Source organism: Mustela erminea, chromosome 1 (genome assembly GCF_009829155.1).
Source record: "Mustela erminea isolate mMusErm1 chromosome 1, mMusErm1.Pri, whole genome shotgun sequence".
NCBI lineage: Eukaryota > Metazoa > Chordata > Mammalia > Carnivora > Mustelidae > Mustela > Mustela erminea.
In genome coordinates, this window is record NC_045614.1 from 202,396,784 (window position 1) to 202,418,642 (window position 21,859).

The following is a 21,859-nucleotide window of genomic DNA, read 5'->3' on the forward strand; positions in this document are numbered from 1 at the left end:
TGCAAGATCTCGGAGGACTTACATCACTGGCAATTTCAAGAAGCAGATTACAGCCAGGGGAGGGAATGGCTGATGGCAGGCGAGAACTCTACCCCTGAACCACCAATGCGGCAATGGCTGATGAAGAACTATGATGGCAGCAAGATCCACTGGCAGAAGGAATCGTCAAGGAACCGGGAAACTGGCATCTTGGGAGGATCCTGGAGGCTGGCATTGTTTGGGTGACAGAAAGCCAAGAGCTACACCCTTCGAAGATGGAGGGGGAATGCTGCTGAGGTGGAGAGAGGTCTCCAGACTCCCCAAAAGACAGAAGAGCAAGGTGCCCTGGCTCAGGAGCCTGTACCTCACAGTTGGGGCCGGCAGTGTCACAGGGAGGAGGGGGAAGAATGGTCGGGAAGTGAAGATGAGGAGGAAGGAGGCACGATGCCAGCAGGACTGTTAGGGAAGAACTTCTACCAGTGGAGGCTTCAGGGGAAGCAACGCTTGTGAGGAGAACCAGGTTTCTGAGCAAGAAAACAACATCCGCAGCGTGGGCTATGGATAAGGAGAAATGTCACTTAGGATTGTCTGTAGCAATCAGAAGGCTTGCCCACGATCCTGTCTTTACTTCAACTGTTGATATTTTATTCATTGTGGGTTGGGGGCCATTAATTCTGATTTTTAAAATACGGCATTAAAATATTATGTGACTCCAGAGTGCCTCATTCACCACACCCAGCCCTGAGATGTATCAGTTAAAAAAAAAAAAAAAAGAAAGCACTGAGAACAGATAAAAGCTGGTCCGTCTGGACAGTGGATGATTCAGCGCCAAAAAGAAATGAACATTAAGCCATGAGGAAACCCGAAGGAACCTTAGATGCACACGACCAAGGGAAAGAGGCCAAGGTGAAGAGGCTCCATCCACACTGTACGATTCCAGCTCTGACATTCTGGGAAAGGCAAAGGCATGGACAGAGAAATGATTAGTGGGTACCAGGAGTTCGAGAAGGAGGAGCACAGAGGATTTTTAGTGCCATGAAATTATTCTATGACACTATGATAGTAAATGCGGTCATTGTACGTTTGTCCAAACCTGTAGCTTGTACAGCACCAGGAATTAAACCCTACTGGAAACTCTAGACTCTGGGTGATTATGAGGTCAGTCTCAAGTCATCACGTGGAACAAATATACCCGCTGCGGTGAGGGATGTTGATGTTGGGGGAGGCGGGACAAGAGGGGGGAGTCGGTGGGGACAGGGGATATGTAAGAAATCCCTGTGCCACTTCCTCGGTTTTGTTGTGAACTTAAAATTGATCTAAAAAATAATGTCTATTTTTTTTTAATCAAGATTTTATGTATTTATTTGACAGGGAGTGAGAGTACAAGCAGGGGCAGCAGCAGAGGGAGAGGGAGGCATAGTCTCCCCGCTGAGCAGAGCTGGATGTGGGACTCCACCCCACGATGCTGGGATCAGGACCTGAGCCAAAGGCAGATGCTTAACTGAAACATCCAGGTGCCTCATAAAGTCTATTTTTTTTTTAATTAAAAAATAAACAGTGTAGTGCAGGATAAATCCAGTGGGAGAGGTATATGCGGTAAGAACACACAAATCAGGATATCTGAATCAGAACGCTGGGATGGCTACCAAGAAAGCTACTCTTCAAAAACACAGCCAGTTAACGTAGCTGGAAATGGAAACAGCTACCTTCCTTTATTTTATTTTGTTTGTAAGTATCCTAACACCTTACTGCATGCGTTTCGGTCACGGATAATGCTCAACTTGAAAATGCCACTAAAAATTTAATATCTCCATGGCTTTCTTCCATATAATGAAAGGTGAAGTGGCTCTTTGTACAGGATATAATTCTCCCGCCACCTTTCCTTGTTTATTAGATCACAAAAGTACAGCACTTCTGAGTCATAAACTCCATGACACTGGAGAGTTTGCCCTGAGGGACACGACTTGATGTGCCTTAAAGTGTGAGTTGCTGCATTTTTCTTAAGGGGTTCTAGCAGCCTCTTCACAGAAATACTACCCTGCTGAGAATGTTCTCTGGAGCTTTCAGTTTTCTCTAAACACTGTGGCAGGCACGGACAAGTCACACTATTTTCTTTTTAATTGCAAGCCAAAACCAAACAATAAACAAACAAAGAAACAACCATTTGCAGGGTACACACCGGAAAGCAGGAAAGGAAGGACACACCGGCACACCATCTTCAGTGTCTGATAGTCATGTTGGGGCAACAGAGCAGTAACTCACTCCGCTGGGAATGTTCTAGCGGACAGAATTGCATACTGACAAATTAAAATCAGGGAAAACAAGGCTTTCCCCAAGATCACCAGGGCTGCAGAAAGTGATCAGCCAAACACAGAATTTACTTCCGGTTCCTACCATGAGATCCTAGAGCACTTGTGTTCTTCCCTGTGCCTTGACTCTCTCTCCAGAATACTGACAGGGTCGGCTGTTACTATGCAGGTGGAGGAGGAGATCACAAACCCTGAACCTGTAGAAATCCCATGCACAGTGTACCCCAAACCTGATTTACCTATTTTTCAGAGACAAGGAGTTCTGAGTTTGGATCTGCCAAAGATAATAAAATTCTGCTGTTCTAAAGTCAGGAGGTTTATTTTATTTTATTTTATTTTATTTTATTTTATTTTTTTAAAGATTTTATTTATTTATTTGACAGAGAGAGATCACAAGTAGGCAGAGAGGCAGGCAGAGAGAGAGGAGGAAGCAGGCTCCTTGCCGAGCAGAGAGCCCGATGCGGGACTCGATCCCAGGACCTGAGATCATGACCTGAGCCGAAGGCAGCGGCTTAACCCACTGAGCCACCCAGGCGCCCAGGAGGTTTATTTTAGATGAGGGAAGAACAGCAACAAGACAAGTATCAAAATTTCTTTGGAAGCGCAAAGAAAGTCCCAGGGAGTCCACAGGCACATACAAGCCCCAACTCAGAAACAGAAACAAAACGACACAATGAAAAAAACACATCAAAGTTTCTGACTAAAAATCCAAGTCCCAGACACCTAGTTTTTTATTAAGCATCTCTAGTAGGTGACCAGAGACAACCATTTTAATGTTATGAGACAAGCGTTTTATGTTGAAAAATAGCATAGCTTACAGGTTTAGGCAAGAATAAAAATTAATGAGATCCGCCAAGATGCTCGTGGCTAGTGAAGTCCGACTTTTCACCATGACTCATTAGTAGTATCAGTTCATTGTTTTACATTTTCTTTGTAGCATCTCAAATCTCAACATAAAAAAATAACCATAGCTGAGCTCCTTCGGCCATGTGCTGCTTTCCAACACAGGTAATACCCGTATTGCTAACACAACAAGCATTACTAATAACTTGCTAGTGTAGGATTAGCAAGTGAATTTTTATATGGACTCTCTCTTTTCTGAAACGTTTCCTGTGTGAACCCCATATATGAGCAACTATTTTCTTGATTAATTAAAAAAAAAAATGTAGGCCACTATAGCTATCTGAGTAAACTCTTAAAACAGAAGCAAATCTAGGTCTGTGTCAGTTACATGAATAGTACACTGTTCTCGGTTCCTACAAATCTTCCTGAATCACAGCTACCCAGAGCAATCGCTGTATAAATACAGCGTGCTCCAAATACACTCCTACTTAAGACCCTTCCAGCACGTTCCAGATGCCCAAGTCTATTAGGGTGCCCCCTGTGTCATGGACAAACCGCCCCCACTCACAGTGTAATGCAATGTTAATCCCTCTCTCCACTTCAGGAATGCTTTATGGTATTTACCACAGTGTGCCTCACATTCGGGTTAAGGACACATGTATACCTCTTTCCCAGGGGAAAATGCACTTTCTGGAAGGGCAGGAAACACAGTTTGGCACCCCAGAGCCTTCCTATGGTTCTTCATGTTCATTACCTTTGGCTGAAGGCTATCAGGAAGCTGCCAGCAACCTTTCCCTCTCTGTGGGCTCCAGCCCCCCCACCTTCTGAAGACGTCCTCATTAGTGGCCATGTTTTAACTCTGCAGTTCTGTCCCTGTAGCTAATTAGAGTCCGAGGAAAGCAAACTAAATCACATTCTCTTCCTCCAAGAATTAATACACACAGGCTCCAGGCAGACACAACACCCGGCTGGTAGGAGAAGTCATCATCAGAGACGGTGGGGATCTCAAAACCTGCAGGCGGAGGGGAGCAAGGTGCCTGCAAGCGGCAGCTGGCCTAGGGCATGAAAAAGGAAGATGTGCACACAGAGAGAAGCCAAGGTGAGAAAGGCAGGCACAAGAACCCAAGACAGAGAGAGACAAGGCAGAGGAGCAGACAGGGAACCGCTGAGTGAGGCATGGCACGGACCCTCCAAACTTTGTGGACTTTGGTTTCCTTCCAACTGAACAAAATCCAAAAAGGCCCCAACTCAAATACTGGTTCACAAGTACCCTCTATTTGATCCCCTCAATCTCTGAATCCAAAGCAGTTTATTTTTCATCTGTTGCCTACCCCCTTCTGCCTTCCATTAGGGCCCTGTGCCTTTCTGTCCTTTAGAACACACACTCCCTGAAGGCAGGGACAAAGCAATTCATCTTCATGTTCACGTACCTGCGGCCAACACTGTGATAGCACAGCAAGTGCCTGATAAATACGTAATGGTATTTCTGCTTAGGCTCAGAGTCCATTAATTATAGGGAAATTCAGGATATATTAAACCCCCATCAGGGATTTTCAATGTATCTCTTAAATGAATAATCTAATAGTATAATATTATAGTTGGACTATGAGCACTTGAGAAAAATAAGCATCTCAACACCCTCCAATATTATTCTCTCAAGTATGATGTGGCAACTTATATTAATAATAGCCTCATATAAGAGGCAGTGGATTATGATTGATAAATACACAGCTAAAAAAGATGCTCAGGAAGTACTAAAAGTCAGGATCTTTGACCGAGGAGACCCATCCAACGGGTCCAGGAACCCGAAAACGGCTTATTCTCTTGGTTAAAGAAGTATCTTTTATCATTAAAGCAAATGTATGAGTACATAAATTCAACTTTGAAAAAAAAAAAAGAGAGTTGAAGCAATTCAAAATATTGACAGCAGGGAAAGAAGAATAAAAAGAATCTTAGATCCACATTAGACTGTCATAGTTGGTATCCCCTCACTACGGAAGAATATCTTAAAACGCGGTCACCATCAGCATACTTTCACTCTAAATTTTAAAATTCTAAAGTCTCTCTCTCTCCAAACTGGAAATATATAAATCTCAGACAAGATAACTTTTAAGTTGTTAAATATGCAAAGCAAGAAAAGACACTGATGATATTTAAGAAAGCCAAGAACATGTAGTTACATACATAAAATATAAAAAGTATAAAAATAGTTAAGACATATGTTGTTAGAGTCCTACAGAACTTTCCTCTGCTCCCAATAATTAAAGCAAATGGGGGAATCCCTTCATGTCCCTTTTGCAAACAGATCACCTGAGACAAGCAACTAATACTAAAATTCCTCTTTATACACAACTAAATTCCAAATGGTCAAGGATGTTCAAGACCACAAAATCAGATGCAGTTAGGAAAAGGCTGAAAACAGAGTTAATGGTCATGGTAAAAAAAAAAAAAAAATTGCTGCAAATTCTAAGGATAAATTGCTTACTGTTCCTTCTAGTCTACTGACTTTTGAAATCAACTTCTGACCAAATTCTCTAAGAGATTTCTTGTTGGGAAAAAAATGCTGGAAATTATGTAGTGGTGATAAAATTATGTTTTAAACATACAAGTATGAAAATAAATAACACGAAGCTTTGATTTGTCTTAAATCAATTTACAGTGCAGCAAAGGGGACCAGCAGCACATCTGCAATCAGGGGCTTGCCAAAAATAATGCAGAGCACGAAGGAGGCAAGATAGAGCACATGCATTCTAGACTTATCTAGGAATAAGATTAGATCTTATAATTACTGAAGTTGAGTGATAGGTACTTTGAGCATTCATTACGGTATCCTTTTACTTTTATATGTGCTTAAATTTTTGAATTAAAAAGAATTAAAAGTAACAAAACCAGTCCAGTGGAAACCGAGTCAAATTTCTAAATTTAGAAGTGACAAAACAAATTCAAACACAAAGATCGAACTGCCATGTCTGACTGCAGTTAGCATGGAATAACAAAGAATGAGAAACTCCACAGCAGGGGCGCCTGGGTGGCTCAGTGGGTTAAAGCCTCTGCCTTTGGCTCAGGTCATGATCTCAGGGTCCTGGGATGGAGCCCTGCATCGGGCCCTCTGCTCAGCAGGGAGCCTGCTTCCTCTTCTCTCTCTCTCTCTAACTACTTGTGATCTCCGTCTGTCAAATAAATAAATAAAATCTTTAAAAAAAAGAAAGAAAGAAAGAAAGAAAGAAAGAAACTCCACAGCAAAGTGACACAGAGGTCATCGTGAGATATTTTCATCTGAAACCTCTACTACTAATTTCCTTTCAAAGAATACAATCCAAGAGGAGAATAAGAAAAATAAAATAATGGAGGGTTTCCCAAGTGCCGGAATCATCACAAATGTTTTCTGTGTAGCAAGCAAGGCACGTAATCCTCCATCAGTCAGCAATCGCCCCACTGCACAGAAGAGCAAACTGATGGAGCAGGAATAAACCAAGGTCAGTGCCATTGCTGAGCATGCAAGGGGCGTTAACTACAAGTTTTAAGTACGTTTTCAATTCAGTGTCTCAACCAAAACAAAGGTATGCCCCAGACAATACAATTTCTGTTCCTGGATGAAAAGGACATAACTTACTTTCTCCTTTACAATCTTCTGTAATACCAAAAAAAAAAAAAAAAATCGTATCAAACTGCTTTCAGCATAAATTCCATTAATAATGTGAGGGATTCTGGGAACAGAATAATGAATCTGACTGAGAAAAGGGAAATGGAAACCAAAAACAACGGTCTCTGCTTACGACGTCGTGGGGTGCCGAAGGGCAACAAGCAGCTGATGAAACCAGACTGCAACGTGGGAAGTGAGAGGCGGGCTAGGTTTTCACAGTGATGACCTCATGCAAAAGCAAGGGACATAAAATGTTGCAAGGAATCGGCCTATTTCCCAATAATTTGGTCCAATCTGTTTCCGACACTGCATATATGTAGATGTTCCATACATACACTCCCGTTCAGAGTTGGACTATACTGTCAGAGAACCTCCTTCAATGGATAAGACACTTACTCCAGAACTGCCGAATGTAGAAACAATTGGCGGCGGGCGGGGGGGGGGGGGGGGGGGGGGGGGGTTTGCGATGGGGACAATCACTAAAATAAACAGAACAGGACACGAATATGAAAACATCATCAGATAGGTACACACAGAACCTAGATTGTCATTCTCGGTCAGTTTATGGCAATATTAAAAAATATCCAAAGTGTACAGTTTTACTAATCAACTCTACCTCAATAAAGAAAAGAGAAAAAAATAAATTACTGGAAAACACTTTCAGAAAATAAATTAATTACATGTGAAATATGAAGTCCACAGTATGCCCATGCACCTAAAAGTAAAAAGTATTACAGTATTATAATAGAAAAGCACCCAGTGTTCCTGCAAATATGTAATAACTGAGTATCCATTTGAGAAGGTGCTAGATGATAAGACGGACAAATGTTAAATTAAACATTAACTTGATTAAATGATAAACGTGTAAAAAAAAAAATCTAAACTTGGTTGCAACCTCTTTTATTTAGCTCTAAATCCTATGGTTTGTGCAAGCAATCCTTATAAGTACACAGACCACTAATGTGTAAGATATATCTGTTCTCATACATAGGCAGCCGGACAGCTCTATTTGCAAATTATTTCACCTAACAGGAATTTCTGGATCTTTCAAATACTGGAACACAATGCATATGTGCCTATAATTTGTAGGTCAATTTTAAGTCTACAAAGGTGGATGGAACACACAACAAAATAATAGTAAAGGCCAAGAATGTATTCCGGCTTCTACTGTTTCACTGCGTATACAGTATGCCCTCAAAATTGGTTAGATTAAAAGAACCACATATAATGTTTGTTTTTGTTTTTTGTTTTTTTAACTTAAGTTTTAATGCCACAGTATTGTGGAACCAAGGTTGAGAGGTAATTCTTGATCTGGGACTCCCATGATTGGTTATAGTAGGAAGGTGGGAAAGGAAATGGGTTTGTCCAACTTAACAAACAGGCTGATTTTGTTTTGTTCAGACACTGGTATGTTTGGTTCAGCAATCCTGTTAATTTGTAGACAAAACAACTGTTCATTTAGAGAAAGAAAATTAAAACAACAACAAAAAAAACAGGGAACACACACACTGTTAGCTGTGGTAAACACTCTGGAAAAAGAAAGTATGCCCATAATCTAACTGAAGATTACAAGCAAAGCCAACTTTCCAGCTGAGAATCTCTGCCTCTGGCCAGCTTCACCTGTTCCAAACTCCCTCCAGAGATCTGTTTCCCCGGGTAGTTAGCGGAGTCAGCACCTGCTCTGGGCCCTATCCTTCCAAAGGTGCTGGGAATGGTTAAGAATTCAGAGTGTGGAAGAGACTGTGTTTTCATTTCTCTCCTTAAGAAGGGGGTAAAGGGGGCACCTGGATGGCTCAGTGGGTTAAGCCTCTCCCTTCGGCTCAGGTCATGATCTCAGGGTCCTGGGATCGAGCTCCACATCAGGCTCTCTGCTCAGCAGGGAGCACTCCACCCCCACCTGCCTCTCTGCCTCCTTGTGATCTCTCTCTCTGTCAAATAAATAAATAAAGTCTTAAAAAGAGGACGGGGTGGGGGGGGCGCGGATAGTCCTGGACTTCACAATTTCCTGTTTGACTCACAGTATTTAACTCCAACAGCACACACCTGTGTGTTCCTATCATACAGCAAGGACACGGTCTAAGACTGATAAGGCAGCTTTCCTGGATTGCTCATGTGGAAAGACAGCAAAGGCTGGACTAGAAAGGTCCATCTGTCTAGTGAAGCCCATGTCCCCTCTTTACAGCACCTGACCCCAAAGGCTCTTTTATCAGATCATCTTGCATACAAGGCGGACAAGCAGCATGATCCTTTGCAGACATCTTGAGATCAGAATCCACACCCCTTCCTAATCCAACCTACCCTTGGAGACAGGCTAATTTTTCTGAAAATGCCCTGACCACAAAACACTCATGCTAAGAAACAATGCACAGCTCTTATTTCCAGAATTAGACCTGAAATCCCCAGATTTATAATCAAGACCTTCTACTTTCCAATTCTCTGAATTCTCAACTTATCCAATCATATATTTATAAGCTACTTATCAGCCAAGAATGGTGTCCCGCCACTCAGAAACACATGACACAAAATCCTACTCTAAACAGTATTCAATAAATACTTGCTAAATTTGCCTGAATTAAATCTGGGAATGAACCATATTCTTTATTACCCTTCCAATTTTTTATTCTCCTATCCCAATGCCTTTGGTTTAAATAAAACAATGTGTTTTATTTTTCTTATATCTCATTTCATTCAAAAGAAAAGGGAAAATAAAATCTAAAAATTATAATTTTTGTTTCTAGGCTTTACTAATATGTTTCAAAGGGAATATTATTCTATCTATTTCTGTTCTATTTATAAGACTCCTTGTTCCTTAGAACAATGTAACAGTTTGGGTAATGTAACAGTTCATTAAGGCAAGTGGCCACTTTAGGCTGTTAAATGATGAATAATTCAAACAGTTATTTTCAAGTTGTTTCCGTCATGGCGGCACTTTCTGTGTCTCGTACCTAACAGGGGAAAGGAACTGTGTTCTACCACAGGACCACAGAGGAAAATAATAATTGAGCGAGTATCTGTTATGGTCATCGATTACGGCACACAAACCAGCCCAGAAGTTAGTAGCCTCAAATGATAAGCATTCAGATCATAAGCAATAAACTGTGTTGTCTCACACAGTTTCTGTGGTCTGGAATCTGGGAATGACACTGACGCCTACGGGCCCAGTCAAGATGCTGGCTGCGGTTACAAGAAGGCTTCATCTGGCTACAGGCTGTACTTCCCAATGGTCCCTTCTCATGCCAGACAAGCCAGTGCTGGCTGCAGGGAGGGGATGTTTGCTCCCCATCGCGTGCGCATCTCCGCAGTGCCACTGGAGGGGGTGCCGGGCAGATGGCAGAGTAGAAGGACCCCGTCCCACATATACAACCAGGTTGGTTGTATCCAAGTCATGGTGCTGTTCAAGTGTCCTTACAACATGGCAGCTGGCCTTGCTATAGTAAATATATGCAAGCTTGAAGCCACGTCTTCATGAGTTCACCTCGCCACCATTTCTGTAACATCCTATGGGTTACAGAGGTCAGCTCTGCACAGGGTGGAGACCACACATGGTGTGAAGGCCAGAGGAAGGCAAGTTCCACTGGAAGACATCCTGGAGGTTCGCTGGCTACCACACCATATTTGAGAATGTCTCGCTATTCCGTGGTTTGACTGGGCAATTCTCCACATGGCGCTGCCGGCCAGCACACTGCAAGGAGGGCTACAAGACGCAGGCGGACATTGTGCACATGCCCGGTAGCTGGTACCACTCTCCAGTGTCTCGTCTTCTACGGGGCACTGGTGCCATCGTGGGTCCCCACCCTCATGACATCATCTTGCTCTCATGAACTCCCAAAAGACCCACCTCCAAAAACCATTGTGTTGGACATTAGGGTTTCAACACACGAAACTGGGGGAGGCACAAGCATTCAGTCCGTAGCCGTCCTCAGTACCCATCTGATGAAGAAATGAAGGAAAACCTTCAAATGGGACTGACTGTGCTAATAAAAAACCACCACCACAAAAAGTAAGGAGATGTAAGTATTTGAATGATAACTAGGCAGAAGAGTAATTATAATGATTCAGGAAAACTGGGCATTCATGGGTACCAAGATTCGGGGTTAAATGCAGATTAAGCAAATACTCAGTTTAAACCCTAAGTTTCTAACTATCTTCCCAATCAAATCAGGAGGCAAACATGACAGTATTAATAACAGAACACCAAAAACAGGGAACACAAATTGACAGGAATGAGAGACTATGAAGGACATGGACTAGATAATTCACCATCAAAATAATAATATTTGACACATCATATTAAGTTAAGCATCCACAGATACAATGTGCAGCTACACAGGCAATCTTTTAGAAAAACAAATTTAACAAGTGAGTTAAACTGGTTAGCAAAAGGTCAAAATGAGGTCACGGTCATGAGCTCAGCCAGTTTCGTTTTGTCCTGCTAACAGCTGCCGCTCTGACTCAGCCAGCTGTCTCTAAAACATCTGTGTTTTGGTCACAAGAGGGACTGAAAACATAAAGAAAAAAATTATTCATCACTGCTAGGAGGAAAATAATCAGTAAATGAGTAGCACTGTAAATGGTAACTAACAGTACTGGTTTCTGCATTTTTTTTTTTTTTTTTTTTTAAGTATTTGCACCATGACAGGGATGCCTGGGTGGCTAAGTAGGTTGAGCCCCTGCCTTTGGCTCAGGTCATGATCCCAGGGTCTAGGATAGAGGCCCGCATCAGGCTCGCTGTTCAGCCAGGAGCCTGCTTCTCTCTCTACCTCTGCCTGCCACTCTGCCTGCTTATGTGCTTGCGCTCTCTCTCTGACAAATAAATAAAATCTTAAAAAAAAAATTTTTTTTTTTTAAGTATTTGCACCATGCAAGATGCCAGATGCCAGATGCAATGGATAAGTATCTTCAAGGTGCTGGACAAGAATGCTTGTGAACCTTGAACTCTATACTTAATTAAGCCATTGTTCAATAAGAATTTAGAAATAACTAAGATGACAGTCAACCAAAAAAAGAAAAAAAAAAAGGAATCAAAACAAGTGATACAGGAATAGAGATTCTTTGGTGGAAGGACTGGTGTAAATGATAAACCCAGTTAAAGACACAACCTGCCACTGTTGAGTATTATGGCAATGGAACAGATTGTAGTATTACAACTTTCAAGAATTTGGAATTACTACAACTTGCAAAACCTGTGAAAAGAGGAGACAGAGAAACTGTAGGGACATCTGGGTGGCTCAGTGGGTTAAAGCCTCTGCCTTCAGCTCAGGTCATGATCCCAGGGTCCTGGGATGGAGCCCTGCATCGGGCTCTCTGCTGGGGGGGGGGGGGGGGGAGCCTGCTTCCTCCCATCCCTCCCCCTGCCTGCCTCTCTGCCTACTTGTGATCTCTGTCTGTCAAATAAATAGATAAAATCTTTTAAAAAAAGAAAGAAAAGAAAAGAAAAACTGTAATTATTATTTTCCTTGGCTTTCTTATTAGAAAATCATTCAATACCATCTAAAACAAAAACAGGGAGTCAAAAAAGGAATAAAGGAAAAAAAATTTCAACAAAACACAGAAAAATTCAATCCTACAAAAGAAAACTATTTCCATTCATAAAAGAAAAATATTAGAATACCTACAAAGTAGAAAGTGGCAGGAAGACCTTAAAATATCCATAAGGAATCTTCCAGAGAGTTCAGGATGCACCATTCAATAAAAAGTGCCAAAGAGGGTTTCAAAGTTCTGAGCAACCATCTCTCCACCCCACCCCAGTTTCTCAAAAGCCAGTTAAAGTCAGGACACACTACAAATTCCCTCAGCTACCCTCTCTCCAACCTATAACTTTTCTAATGCACTGTGTGTTTCTAAGCCTACTGTGTTGGGGTATGGTCATTATTCTATTTCAGCCCCATGCCGCTCACTCTTGTCTCCTTCCTAGCAAAAGCTCCTCTCCCCACACCCTCTGGCTCTGGCTGGGCTGGCCACACAACCTCAGGGTCATGGTGGACCAGTCCCAGTACTTAGTCCTTATGGATATGGTAATTCATCCGAAGGTAGGTGCGTGACCAAAAAAGCAGGGCCAACCAGAAACCCCACCTTGGAATTATAATGCACAATGGCAGAACCAAGTTGGGATGCCAAGCTAAGACAACACATTCCCCGAGCTACTGGGTGCCATCTTCCCAGGCTTCCGTCTTTGCAGGAGAAAACAAGGTGAACACACCGGAGAAAGGATGAGCCGAGAACAGCAGAGACCCCAACAGAGAAATTCCAGGCAGCACTGAGTCTCAGCACCAGGATCTAAGGATCCAGTTTTTGAGGATATTTTAAAAAATTCTGTAAGCTAACCACATCCCAAGATGCTTCCCATCTGTGGCAGAAAATACTCTCCATGGGTAAAATGTTTAGTGGGTTTCTGTCACTTAGCAACAGAAACTGCCTAATTAACTCACCCTTATAATTTTCCCCTTTTCTTCTTTCCAAGACTCAGCCTTATTCCCTGGATCTCACTCCTACCTAGTTCTTACAGATACTAGAGCCTACTTTTCTTATGACTGGACTTCTAAACTCCCCGCGGTTTAGCTCAGGCTTCCTTTAGCTTAAGTTCATTCCCTTTGGAAAACAAAAACAAAACCAAAACAACAAAGACACAACAGAAAACAAATCCTGTCCCTTTTCCTTGAATTGCCTTCAAGCTCTCTGCGTCTGGATCTTTCCTTAGAGAATGCACAGATGTCTTCACCATCCATTCATGTCATTCTTCCTGTAATCTACCGCAAGCTAACTTGTCCCCGGCTCTCCACTGAAATTGCTATCTTAAAGATCAACAGTGGCCTTTTATATGCCAAATCAAAATCTAAGTCACAATGCCTTTGACTTAGAAATGGGGATTACTGGGTGTCCCCAGCAGTGACTCCCAGGTGTCCTCTTCCAGAGCCCTGGGGGAAAAGATGATCTGACTCCAGAGTGTGTTCTTCTGACTGACTTGCTACTGACTGAGCTATCTGACAGCTCTGTAAGGGTAGATAATGTGGAAATCTGATAGCAGTGCAATGTGTCCTGCCCCGTGCAATGCAGATCGGATGGGTCCTCTTCCTAGCCTTGTATGTGAACCTTGTTGGGAAAGGTATTTAAATCCCTCAGTCCACATCTGACCCATTTAAAATCTTCCAGGTCACTTCATTAATTAAGGAACTGAATAAAACCTTTGATGTGTGTTCATTTGGCAAGAGTCAAGTTTTTGCATTGTCAAAAACTATGCTTCAACCTTTCGGTCTAGATCACACTTGCACTCATCACCTCATGTAGAAATTAACCCGGCTTGGCCTTCAGCATGTGATAGCTGCTGCCTCTGGTCCTGGGCCTCGGCCACTTGCCCTCCTCTGCTCATGGCATTCTTTCACACTTGTTCCCCTTAAATGCTGCAATTCGCCAAGATTCCTTCCCAGATTTTTCCCCAGAGGTACCATAAGGGTAAAAGGAGAGCAAGCACTTAGCAAGGTAGCTTAGCTACCCTGTTAATTGTTAATGTTCAATAAAAGCTGGCATTAGCATCATCCACATTGTCGGGTTTGTTATCGCTGAAAGTATTCTACAAGCCTGTTCCTCTCTCTAGATCCCCTTTCAGGGACAGGTTCTGTGTTCCACTCATCATTGCCTCTTTAGCACCCAGAGATATAATGTTTGAGGGAGGGAGAGAACCACTGAGCTCTGGAAAGGTATTCATTCATATTATCCCCTTACACTAAAATCCTTTAATGAAAGAGGTGTTTAAAGGTCCCAAGCAAGCCTTCCTCCCTGATTCCCAATCACCAGTAAAGTTCTGGTGGAAGGTCTTTGGGGGACTCCTCACGTCTGCTTCCCTTTCCCACTGGCCAGATGATGGCATCTGAGACCCTTACAGCCCAGAGTCGCTAGCGGTATGGGGTGCAGGGGGAGAGCAGCACAGTCCAATAGAAACAGAATGGCAATGTTATCACCTATGTAATTATAAATTCCATGGTAGCCACATTAAACAGTAAAAACAGGCAAAGTTCATACTAACCACATAGAATTTATAATTTAATAACATGAAGTTTAAATCAGTATATACAAAATATTTCAATATTTCAATATGAAATTACTAATGTGCTATATTATATTATTTTTTCATGTGAACTTTTAAAATACAGTGTTTATCTTACATTTTCAGCACACATTAGTTTGGACTAGCCACACTGTAAATGCTCAAAAGCCACACCTGGCTTGTGGCTACCTTATAGAACAGCACAGAGGGTCCTACAGAGAACACAGAAGCTGGAGATAGGGTCATCGGTCAGCATGATAAAGCAGGAGGACGACTTTTTGAAATGCAAATCTACAGTCCTTCCCCTTCTTTAAAAAAGTAAAAAACACTTTCAATGACTTCCTGCTGTTATGGAAAAAAACAAATTCTTTAAAATGGCTCACAGTCTGATGTCCAGGCCCTTTCTTACTTCTGTGGTGTGATGTTTGTCTAAACCATCTGAAGACTCTAGCCTGTGCACATAATCCTGGTGGGTGGTGAGCTGAGACAGGCAGGCACGACATACCAGCATTGCCAAGACAAAGGAGAAACAACCAAGAAGCTTACTCTCCTGTCCCATGGCTACCAACAATGTGGCAAAGTCTAGGACCCAGAAGAACCACTCTGTGGCTCAGCCCTAGAACAAACAACAAACTAAGACAGGAAATGAAGCTACCCAGACATGAGTGGGATTTCTAAGTGGCGTGGGAATAAGGGCTGTTCTCAGGATCGTGAAAAATAATTTTTATATGGTCATCATACAAATGTAAAAGCATCCGATTACTCATATAAGTGGCACTAAGGGAGGAGATGCAAACTAAGATACATGCATCAAATTAGCCATTCAACAGAAAAGGATGATGTGGTCAGCATCATTAACTGAATTTAGTTCTATCCTTTAAAAAATATATATATTTAATATTCAGAATGATTAATCTGTATGCATGTTCAGAAAAGTGCAGTGGTACAAAAAACCCTGTAAGCATGTACACACAGTTCCAATTTATCAAACTCATAACTTACTACACAACTGTCCCAGAGGAACTCTTGCACAAAATGTGAATATTATTTCCAAAATGTATATTTTAGAAATGTCCTGTCTGGGGCTCAGCAGGTTAAGCCTCTGCCTTCAGCTCAGGTCATGATCTCAGGGTCCTGGGATGGAGCCCGGCATCAGGCTCTCTGCTCAGCAGGGAGTCTGTTTCCTCCTCTCTCTCTGCCTGCTTGTGATCTCTCTCTGTCAAATAAATAAATAAAATCTTTAAAAAAAAAAAGTCCTATCTGGACAAAAGGTAATTTCTTATCAATTCCTATTTTTTTTTTTAAGATTTATTCATTATTTTCAGGGGTGAGGGACAGAATAAGAGGGAGAGAGAAAGAATCCTCAAGCAGACACCCCACCAAGCATGGAGCCTAGTGGTAGGACTTGATCCCATGACTTTGAGGATCATGACCTGAGCTGAAATCAAGAGTCAGATGCTTAACTGACTGACCCAAGCACCTCACTTTCAATCCCTATTGAATAAATGCTTTTAATAAGAAATATAATGGACTCAAATATTAGAGATTTTTACTTAAATCTGAAGAATTACCTTCTCACATCATAGTTCATGCTCCTTCAAGATAAAAATTCCTTGATATGGAATATATTGTAATGATATGGATGCTTTTTTGCTTCTCAAAACACAAGAGTTAATACTTAGAGACTGTCCTTCTTCAGAGTGTCACCAAAAAAAAACCAACCAAAAACCTGTGTGTATATATGTAAAAAAATACATACCTTAAAAAGGAAATTTTCTAGTACATAAAAGATTACAACAATGTTGCCAGTTTATCTGTTGTTTATATGAAGAATAAGAAGTTTGCCAAGAGGCATAAGACTCATTCCTTTAAATGCTCTTAAAACACAAAGAGCCACATATCCTAGAATAGGCAATTGTCTGGAAGCGTGGGATAAGATGTCTTGGACTCCAGTTATTTTAAACTTAAATTAATAAGGAAGGAATATCCTATACAATATAGCAAGGAAGCCAGAAAAATTACAAAAAGGATGAAGATCTTTATGAATGGTGAGGGTGTGATTTCTAGAATATAAAAGTTAAAAAAGCAAAGTACAGAAAGGTGCTTCCTGTCAGCACCTTTTTATAAGAAAAAAGGAGAACCAACCATACCTTCCCTTTTGTTAGAAGGATAAATCAGGAACAATGAAAATGCTGATCAATGGAGGACAGGTGGCGAGCGAGATTTCTAAGTGCACCTTTTTAGAGTTTCCAAGTTTTAACAATGTCAATGTCTTACATTTTCAAAAAACAAAATTAGCAAGGAGCAAAAGACTAAGATTGAATATAAAAGCAAAGAAAATGGATCAAAGTGGTAATATAAATAAGGAAAACTAATTCTAGCAACTTTTCAATACATTATCTTGGCCATAAAATGATAGTGGGATATATGCAAAGATTAATGAAGTGCCAAGAGATCTTAAACTTTACTCGGTTTATGGATGGTTCTATCACGACGTCATAATTTTTAAAAAATATGTGTTATATATGGTAAAGCAAGTAAACATAAGGATAGCTTAGTGAATCATGAGGAACCAAGATTTTCCTCCCTTCCCCTATGATCCTCTGTTTTGTTTCTTAAATTCCGCATATGAATGAGACAAAATCAGTGAGAGAGAGACAAATCGTATAACCGTAGGGGATGCCGGAGGGGATAGGGTCAGGGATGGGGTGACTGGGTGATGGGCATTAAGAGGGGCAGGTGATGTTATGAGCACTGGGTGTGGTGAAGTATAAGACTGATGAATCACTGAACTCTACCCCTGAAACTAATAATACACTATATGTTAATTAACTGAATTTAAATTTTAAAAATAATAAAATTTTTAAAAATCATTAAAAAAAAAAGAGGTGAGCATGAGAGTTCTGGGGATGGATGGTAGCACACTGTAGGTGTGTTTAGTATCACCAAACTGTACACTGGTTACGATGACCGATTTTGTGTCTATCTGTACAACAATAAAAAATTAGGAAAAAATATTTAAAAAAGGAACCAAGATTTTCACTCTAAGAGATAAAAGATCAATACTTCAGAAGTGAAATTTAAAAAAATACATATGCATGTGACCCAACATGAATGCCCAGCTCTCGAAGGGACTTACTTCCTGGCAGTACTGCAGGATATCCTCCTTGGTGCCAATGCAGGTTTTGGTCCCTGAAGGATCGGACTCCCACTTTCCATTTTGCACGTTCATGTGCATGTTCAGTTTGCCGCAGAACACGGCAACCTGAGGTTCTGCCAGCAGACCGGCATTGCCATCAGTGGGCACCTAAAAAAAAAAAAATAAGTTCAGGTTAGTTACACAAATCCACAGCTCTGGGGAAGAGGTTGGGGAAGGGTTGTAAAGAGGAACATGGCATGCAGCAATACCAAAAATAGTTCATTTTCACTTCCAGAAATTCCCGCAAGTAGGAATTAGCTCTGCCGTCCACGTTCCGTTGAGTGTCACGTAGGCTAATACATCTCCAACCACCTATAGTACTGTGCTTTTTTAAAATGTCGAAATACAGGCATTAACAATACTGAGAAGAATTTATTCATTGAAAAGTTTATGCAATCCCCCGTAGCAGATTCTACAGTGCCTACTGAAAGGTTCTGAAAATAAAATAAGGTGTTTTTCTGAAATAAAAATAATCACTCTGGAGGAAACCATATTCTCATAATAGCCTCCAACTGACTCACGCAAAGAACAATGCCAACTCCCTGCTGGATGACCAAGTCTAAGAGGAAGGTTGCACGGTGCCTCCCAGAGCTGAGGGCATGGAGTTAGCGTACCTTCTTAGCCAGCAACTGACATCATTATTTTCTAAACATAAAAATTACTGTAGAATTTACCATGCACAAATGTGGCTGAGTATGTTGGCCATTCCACTGGTTTTCCCCAGAATATTCCCTGGTTATCATTCTCAGCTTTTTTTTTTCTATATAAGACTTTATTTATTTGAGAGACAGGAAGCACGAGAGCAGGAGCAGGGGGGAGGGGCCGTGGGAGAGGGAGACGCAGACTCCCCGCTGAGCAGGGAGCTTGACTTGGGGCTTGATCCCAGGATCATGACCTGAATAGAAGGTAGTTGCTTAGCCAACTGAGCCACCCAGGCACCCCGTCACTCTCTCAGCTCTTAAGAACAGGGTAAAGGTGCTGGAGTCTCACCTCCCCATGCACACTGTGAGGATGCAGCAAGGTCTCTTTCCCAGAGTCCACCCGCTGTGTAATAAGCTCTTAATAGGTCCTAGCTAGTACTGTTACAGGCAGTATACCATTTCACCGACAGAACTGAAAAGGTTGCCTTTCTGTATTTCCCCAAACCCTTCTGTGAATAGATACTACCTTTCTGGAAGTGTTTTTCAAATTTTACTTAATGGGTTCTGATGTGTCAAAAGATTTTAAAAAATCAACAAGAGATAAAAGAATAAATCCACAGGAGTAAAAGCGTTATTGGAAAGCAGGGAATCAAAAGACACATTAAGCAAAGTAATTCCTCCTTTGTTAAAGCCAGCCGCTGAGGAAATGGGTGATAGCCATGTCAAGAAGAGTAAACTTCCACCAGAAGCCATTCATACCATCGAGAACTAGATGATTCTATAATAAAGTGTATCATTTCTAAAAATTGTTCACAGGAGGGAATAAAAAACAAAACACTAAAATTGCACTGAGATTTCAGTTAAGAAATAGCTTCTTGACATTTCTTCCCACAGAAATGTAAAAATAGATCAAACATCTGTCCATTCTAGTCAGCTTCGTATATATTTTGTCCAACCACAGCAGATTTATGTCGTTAAAAAAAAAACAAAAAACAAAAAAAAAACCTTGTACTAAACCCAGCTGAGACCTGTCACAGATCCAAGTGCAAAAGCTCCTGGAAAAATCTCTAAAACCGTATTTCAGGTAATACTTTCTATGTATCTAATTCTACTTATTAAGTATATTATAAAGGTATACTGAACAACATTCTGCCTCTCCATCTCCAGATGTAACAGAGTAGCTGAAACCACAGTATTAGGTCATCAGCAGGAATCAACAAAAATAGTCGGGACCCCTTGACTCCCCAGTCTGGGCCCCTTGCCACCTCCTACAATTTCCAAGCCAGAACCTGGGCATCTCATTTTCTAATAGATGAAAAAACCAGCCTAAGCAGAATGCTCCACAAACAAGTGTCACAGCTTTTTTGAGGGAACAGGAGGAAATTCAATGCCTTGATTCTAAAAAATCAGAATACAAATTTTGTCAATTTTATTGAAATAAGTAGTGGGACAATAACTCTGAAAGAAAGTCAAATAATCATCAGATATCTATAGATAAGGTCCTATATGAGATGCTATAGAGGATATAAAAATATATTTTTTTAAAGATTTTATTTATTTATTTATTTGACAGAGAGAAATCACAAGTAGATGGAGAGGCAGGCAGAGAGAGAGAGAGGGAAGCAGACTCCCCGCTGAGCAGAGAGCCCGATGCGGGACTCGATCCCAGGAACCTGAGATCATGACCCGAGCCGAAGGCAGCGGCTTAACCCACTGAGCCACCCAGGTGCCCTAAAAATATTTTTAATATAAAATTTATTTATTTCAATGTAAAATATGAACCCTTGTCTTCAAGGAATTTATAGTCTAGTAACAAAATCACTACTGAATTCTCCATGATTACTTCATTCTGTTCAAATTCATTCCTTGTCCCAAAGATTTCCAGTCTTAGCATCTTGGTAACTTATCTCTTAGTGAACAGAAAGACTAATGGTCCCCCACCACAGTTGGTAATTATTTTATTGAATGAATTCCCCCCTTGGTAGCTGAAAATGTCTCTGACCTCAGATTGTCCCTGACCTGTTCACTACAGTTTCGTGAAATGCCCTTCATTCCATAACTTCCCTTCAAGGCACATTTAAGTGCCAGTTTCCCTCCCTGAGGCAGCCAGCCTCCAAGAAGGCCTCCAAGGACCCCGGCCTCCGGGTGTTTAAGCTCTTGTCAATGCTATCCCATAATGCATACAAGGTCTATCTGCACAACAAACAAAATAGGGCCAAAATGCTATGTGACTTCCAAGGAAAGGTCATGAAAGGCACCACGGCTTCTTCCTTGCTCTCTGGGATCCATTGTTTTCGGAGAGGCCAGCTGCTGTGCTGTGCAGACATACAGGCTGGAGAGGCCCACAGAACGACATGAGGAACCACAGCCTCCTGTCAACAGAAACGTGAGTCAGCTTGGAAACATCCTACAGCCACATCAAGCCTTCAGGACCACAGCCCTTGGTGGCAGGACTGAAACCTGGAGTCAGAACCACCTGGATAGACGCGCCCAAATTTGTGACCCACAGAAACTGAGATACTACATGGCTGTCGTTTGAAACCATTGCATGTGGAGTGACCTGCTACCCAGCAACAGACACCTCGCATGCCTTTCCTTCTCCAGCTCTGTAAGATGTCCACAAATAGCCTTTGATCTCTTCTACTTGAAAAATGCAACAAGAGACAAAAAAGGATTCCTCCTCTCTTTCATCCTCCAGAGCAGGGGGTCAGCAAATTTCTTCGTTAGGGGCCAGATAGTAAATATTTTACGTGTTGTAAGCAAGGTCTCTGCTGTGACTATTCTACCCCGCTGTTATAATAAAAAAGCAGCCTCAGACAACAGGCAAAATGGGTGTAGCTGTTTTTACAATAAAATTTTATTGACAAAGCAGGTGGGGCCATCGTCTGCCTATCCCCCTTCTTACAACAAAATTTTATCAACTGGTGATTTCAACACTCACTCACACCACCTTCTCACCTGCCTCTTAAGTCCCCTGCCATCTGGCTTACGTTCTACCCATCAACTCAGATTGCTTTCTCAAAGGTCACATTTGGCCTCTGGAGAAACCAAATAGGCTTTTTCTTCAGTACCTGCTGCTTTTCAACTTCTTTTTTTTTTTTTTTTAAAGATTTTATTTATTTATTTGACAGAGAGAGATCACAAGTAGGCAGAGAGGTAGGCAGAGAGAGAGAGAGGAGGAAGCAGGCTCCCTGCTGAGCAGAG

The 21,859-nt window shown here is 41.5% G+C and overlaps 1 protein-coding gene across 7 annotated transcripts in view; it reads right to left on the reverse strand.

Moving 5' to 3' along the window:
• The window catches only part of APP (amyloid beta precursor protein), a 263,764-nt gene that overhangs the window by 185,460 nt on the left and 56,445 nt on the right, over nucleotides 1-21,859 (reverse strand). For all 7 annotated transcript variants that reach the window (XM_032353260.1, XM_032353250.1, XM_032353243.1 and 4 more), the window contains exon 2: nucleotides 17,955-18,122. In XM_032353260.1, the coding sequence (XP_032209151.1) occupies nucleotides 17,955-18,122 (168 nt within the window). The remainder of the gene's footprint in view (nucleotides 1-17,954; nucleotides 18,123-21,859) is intronic.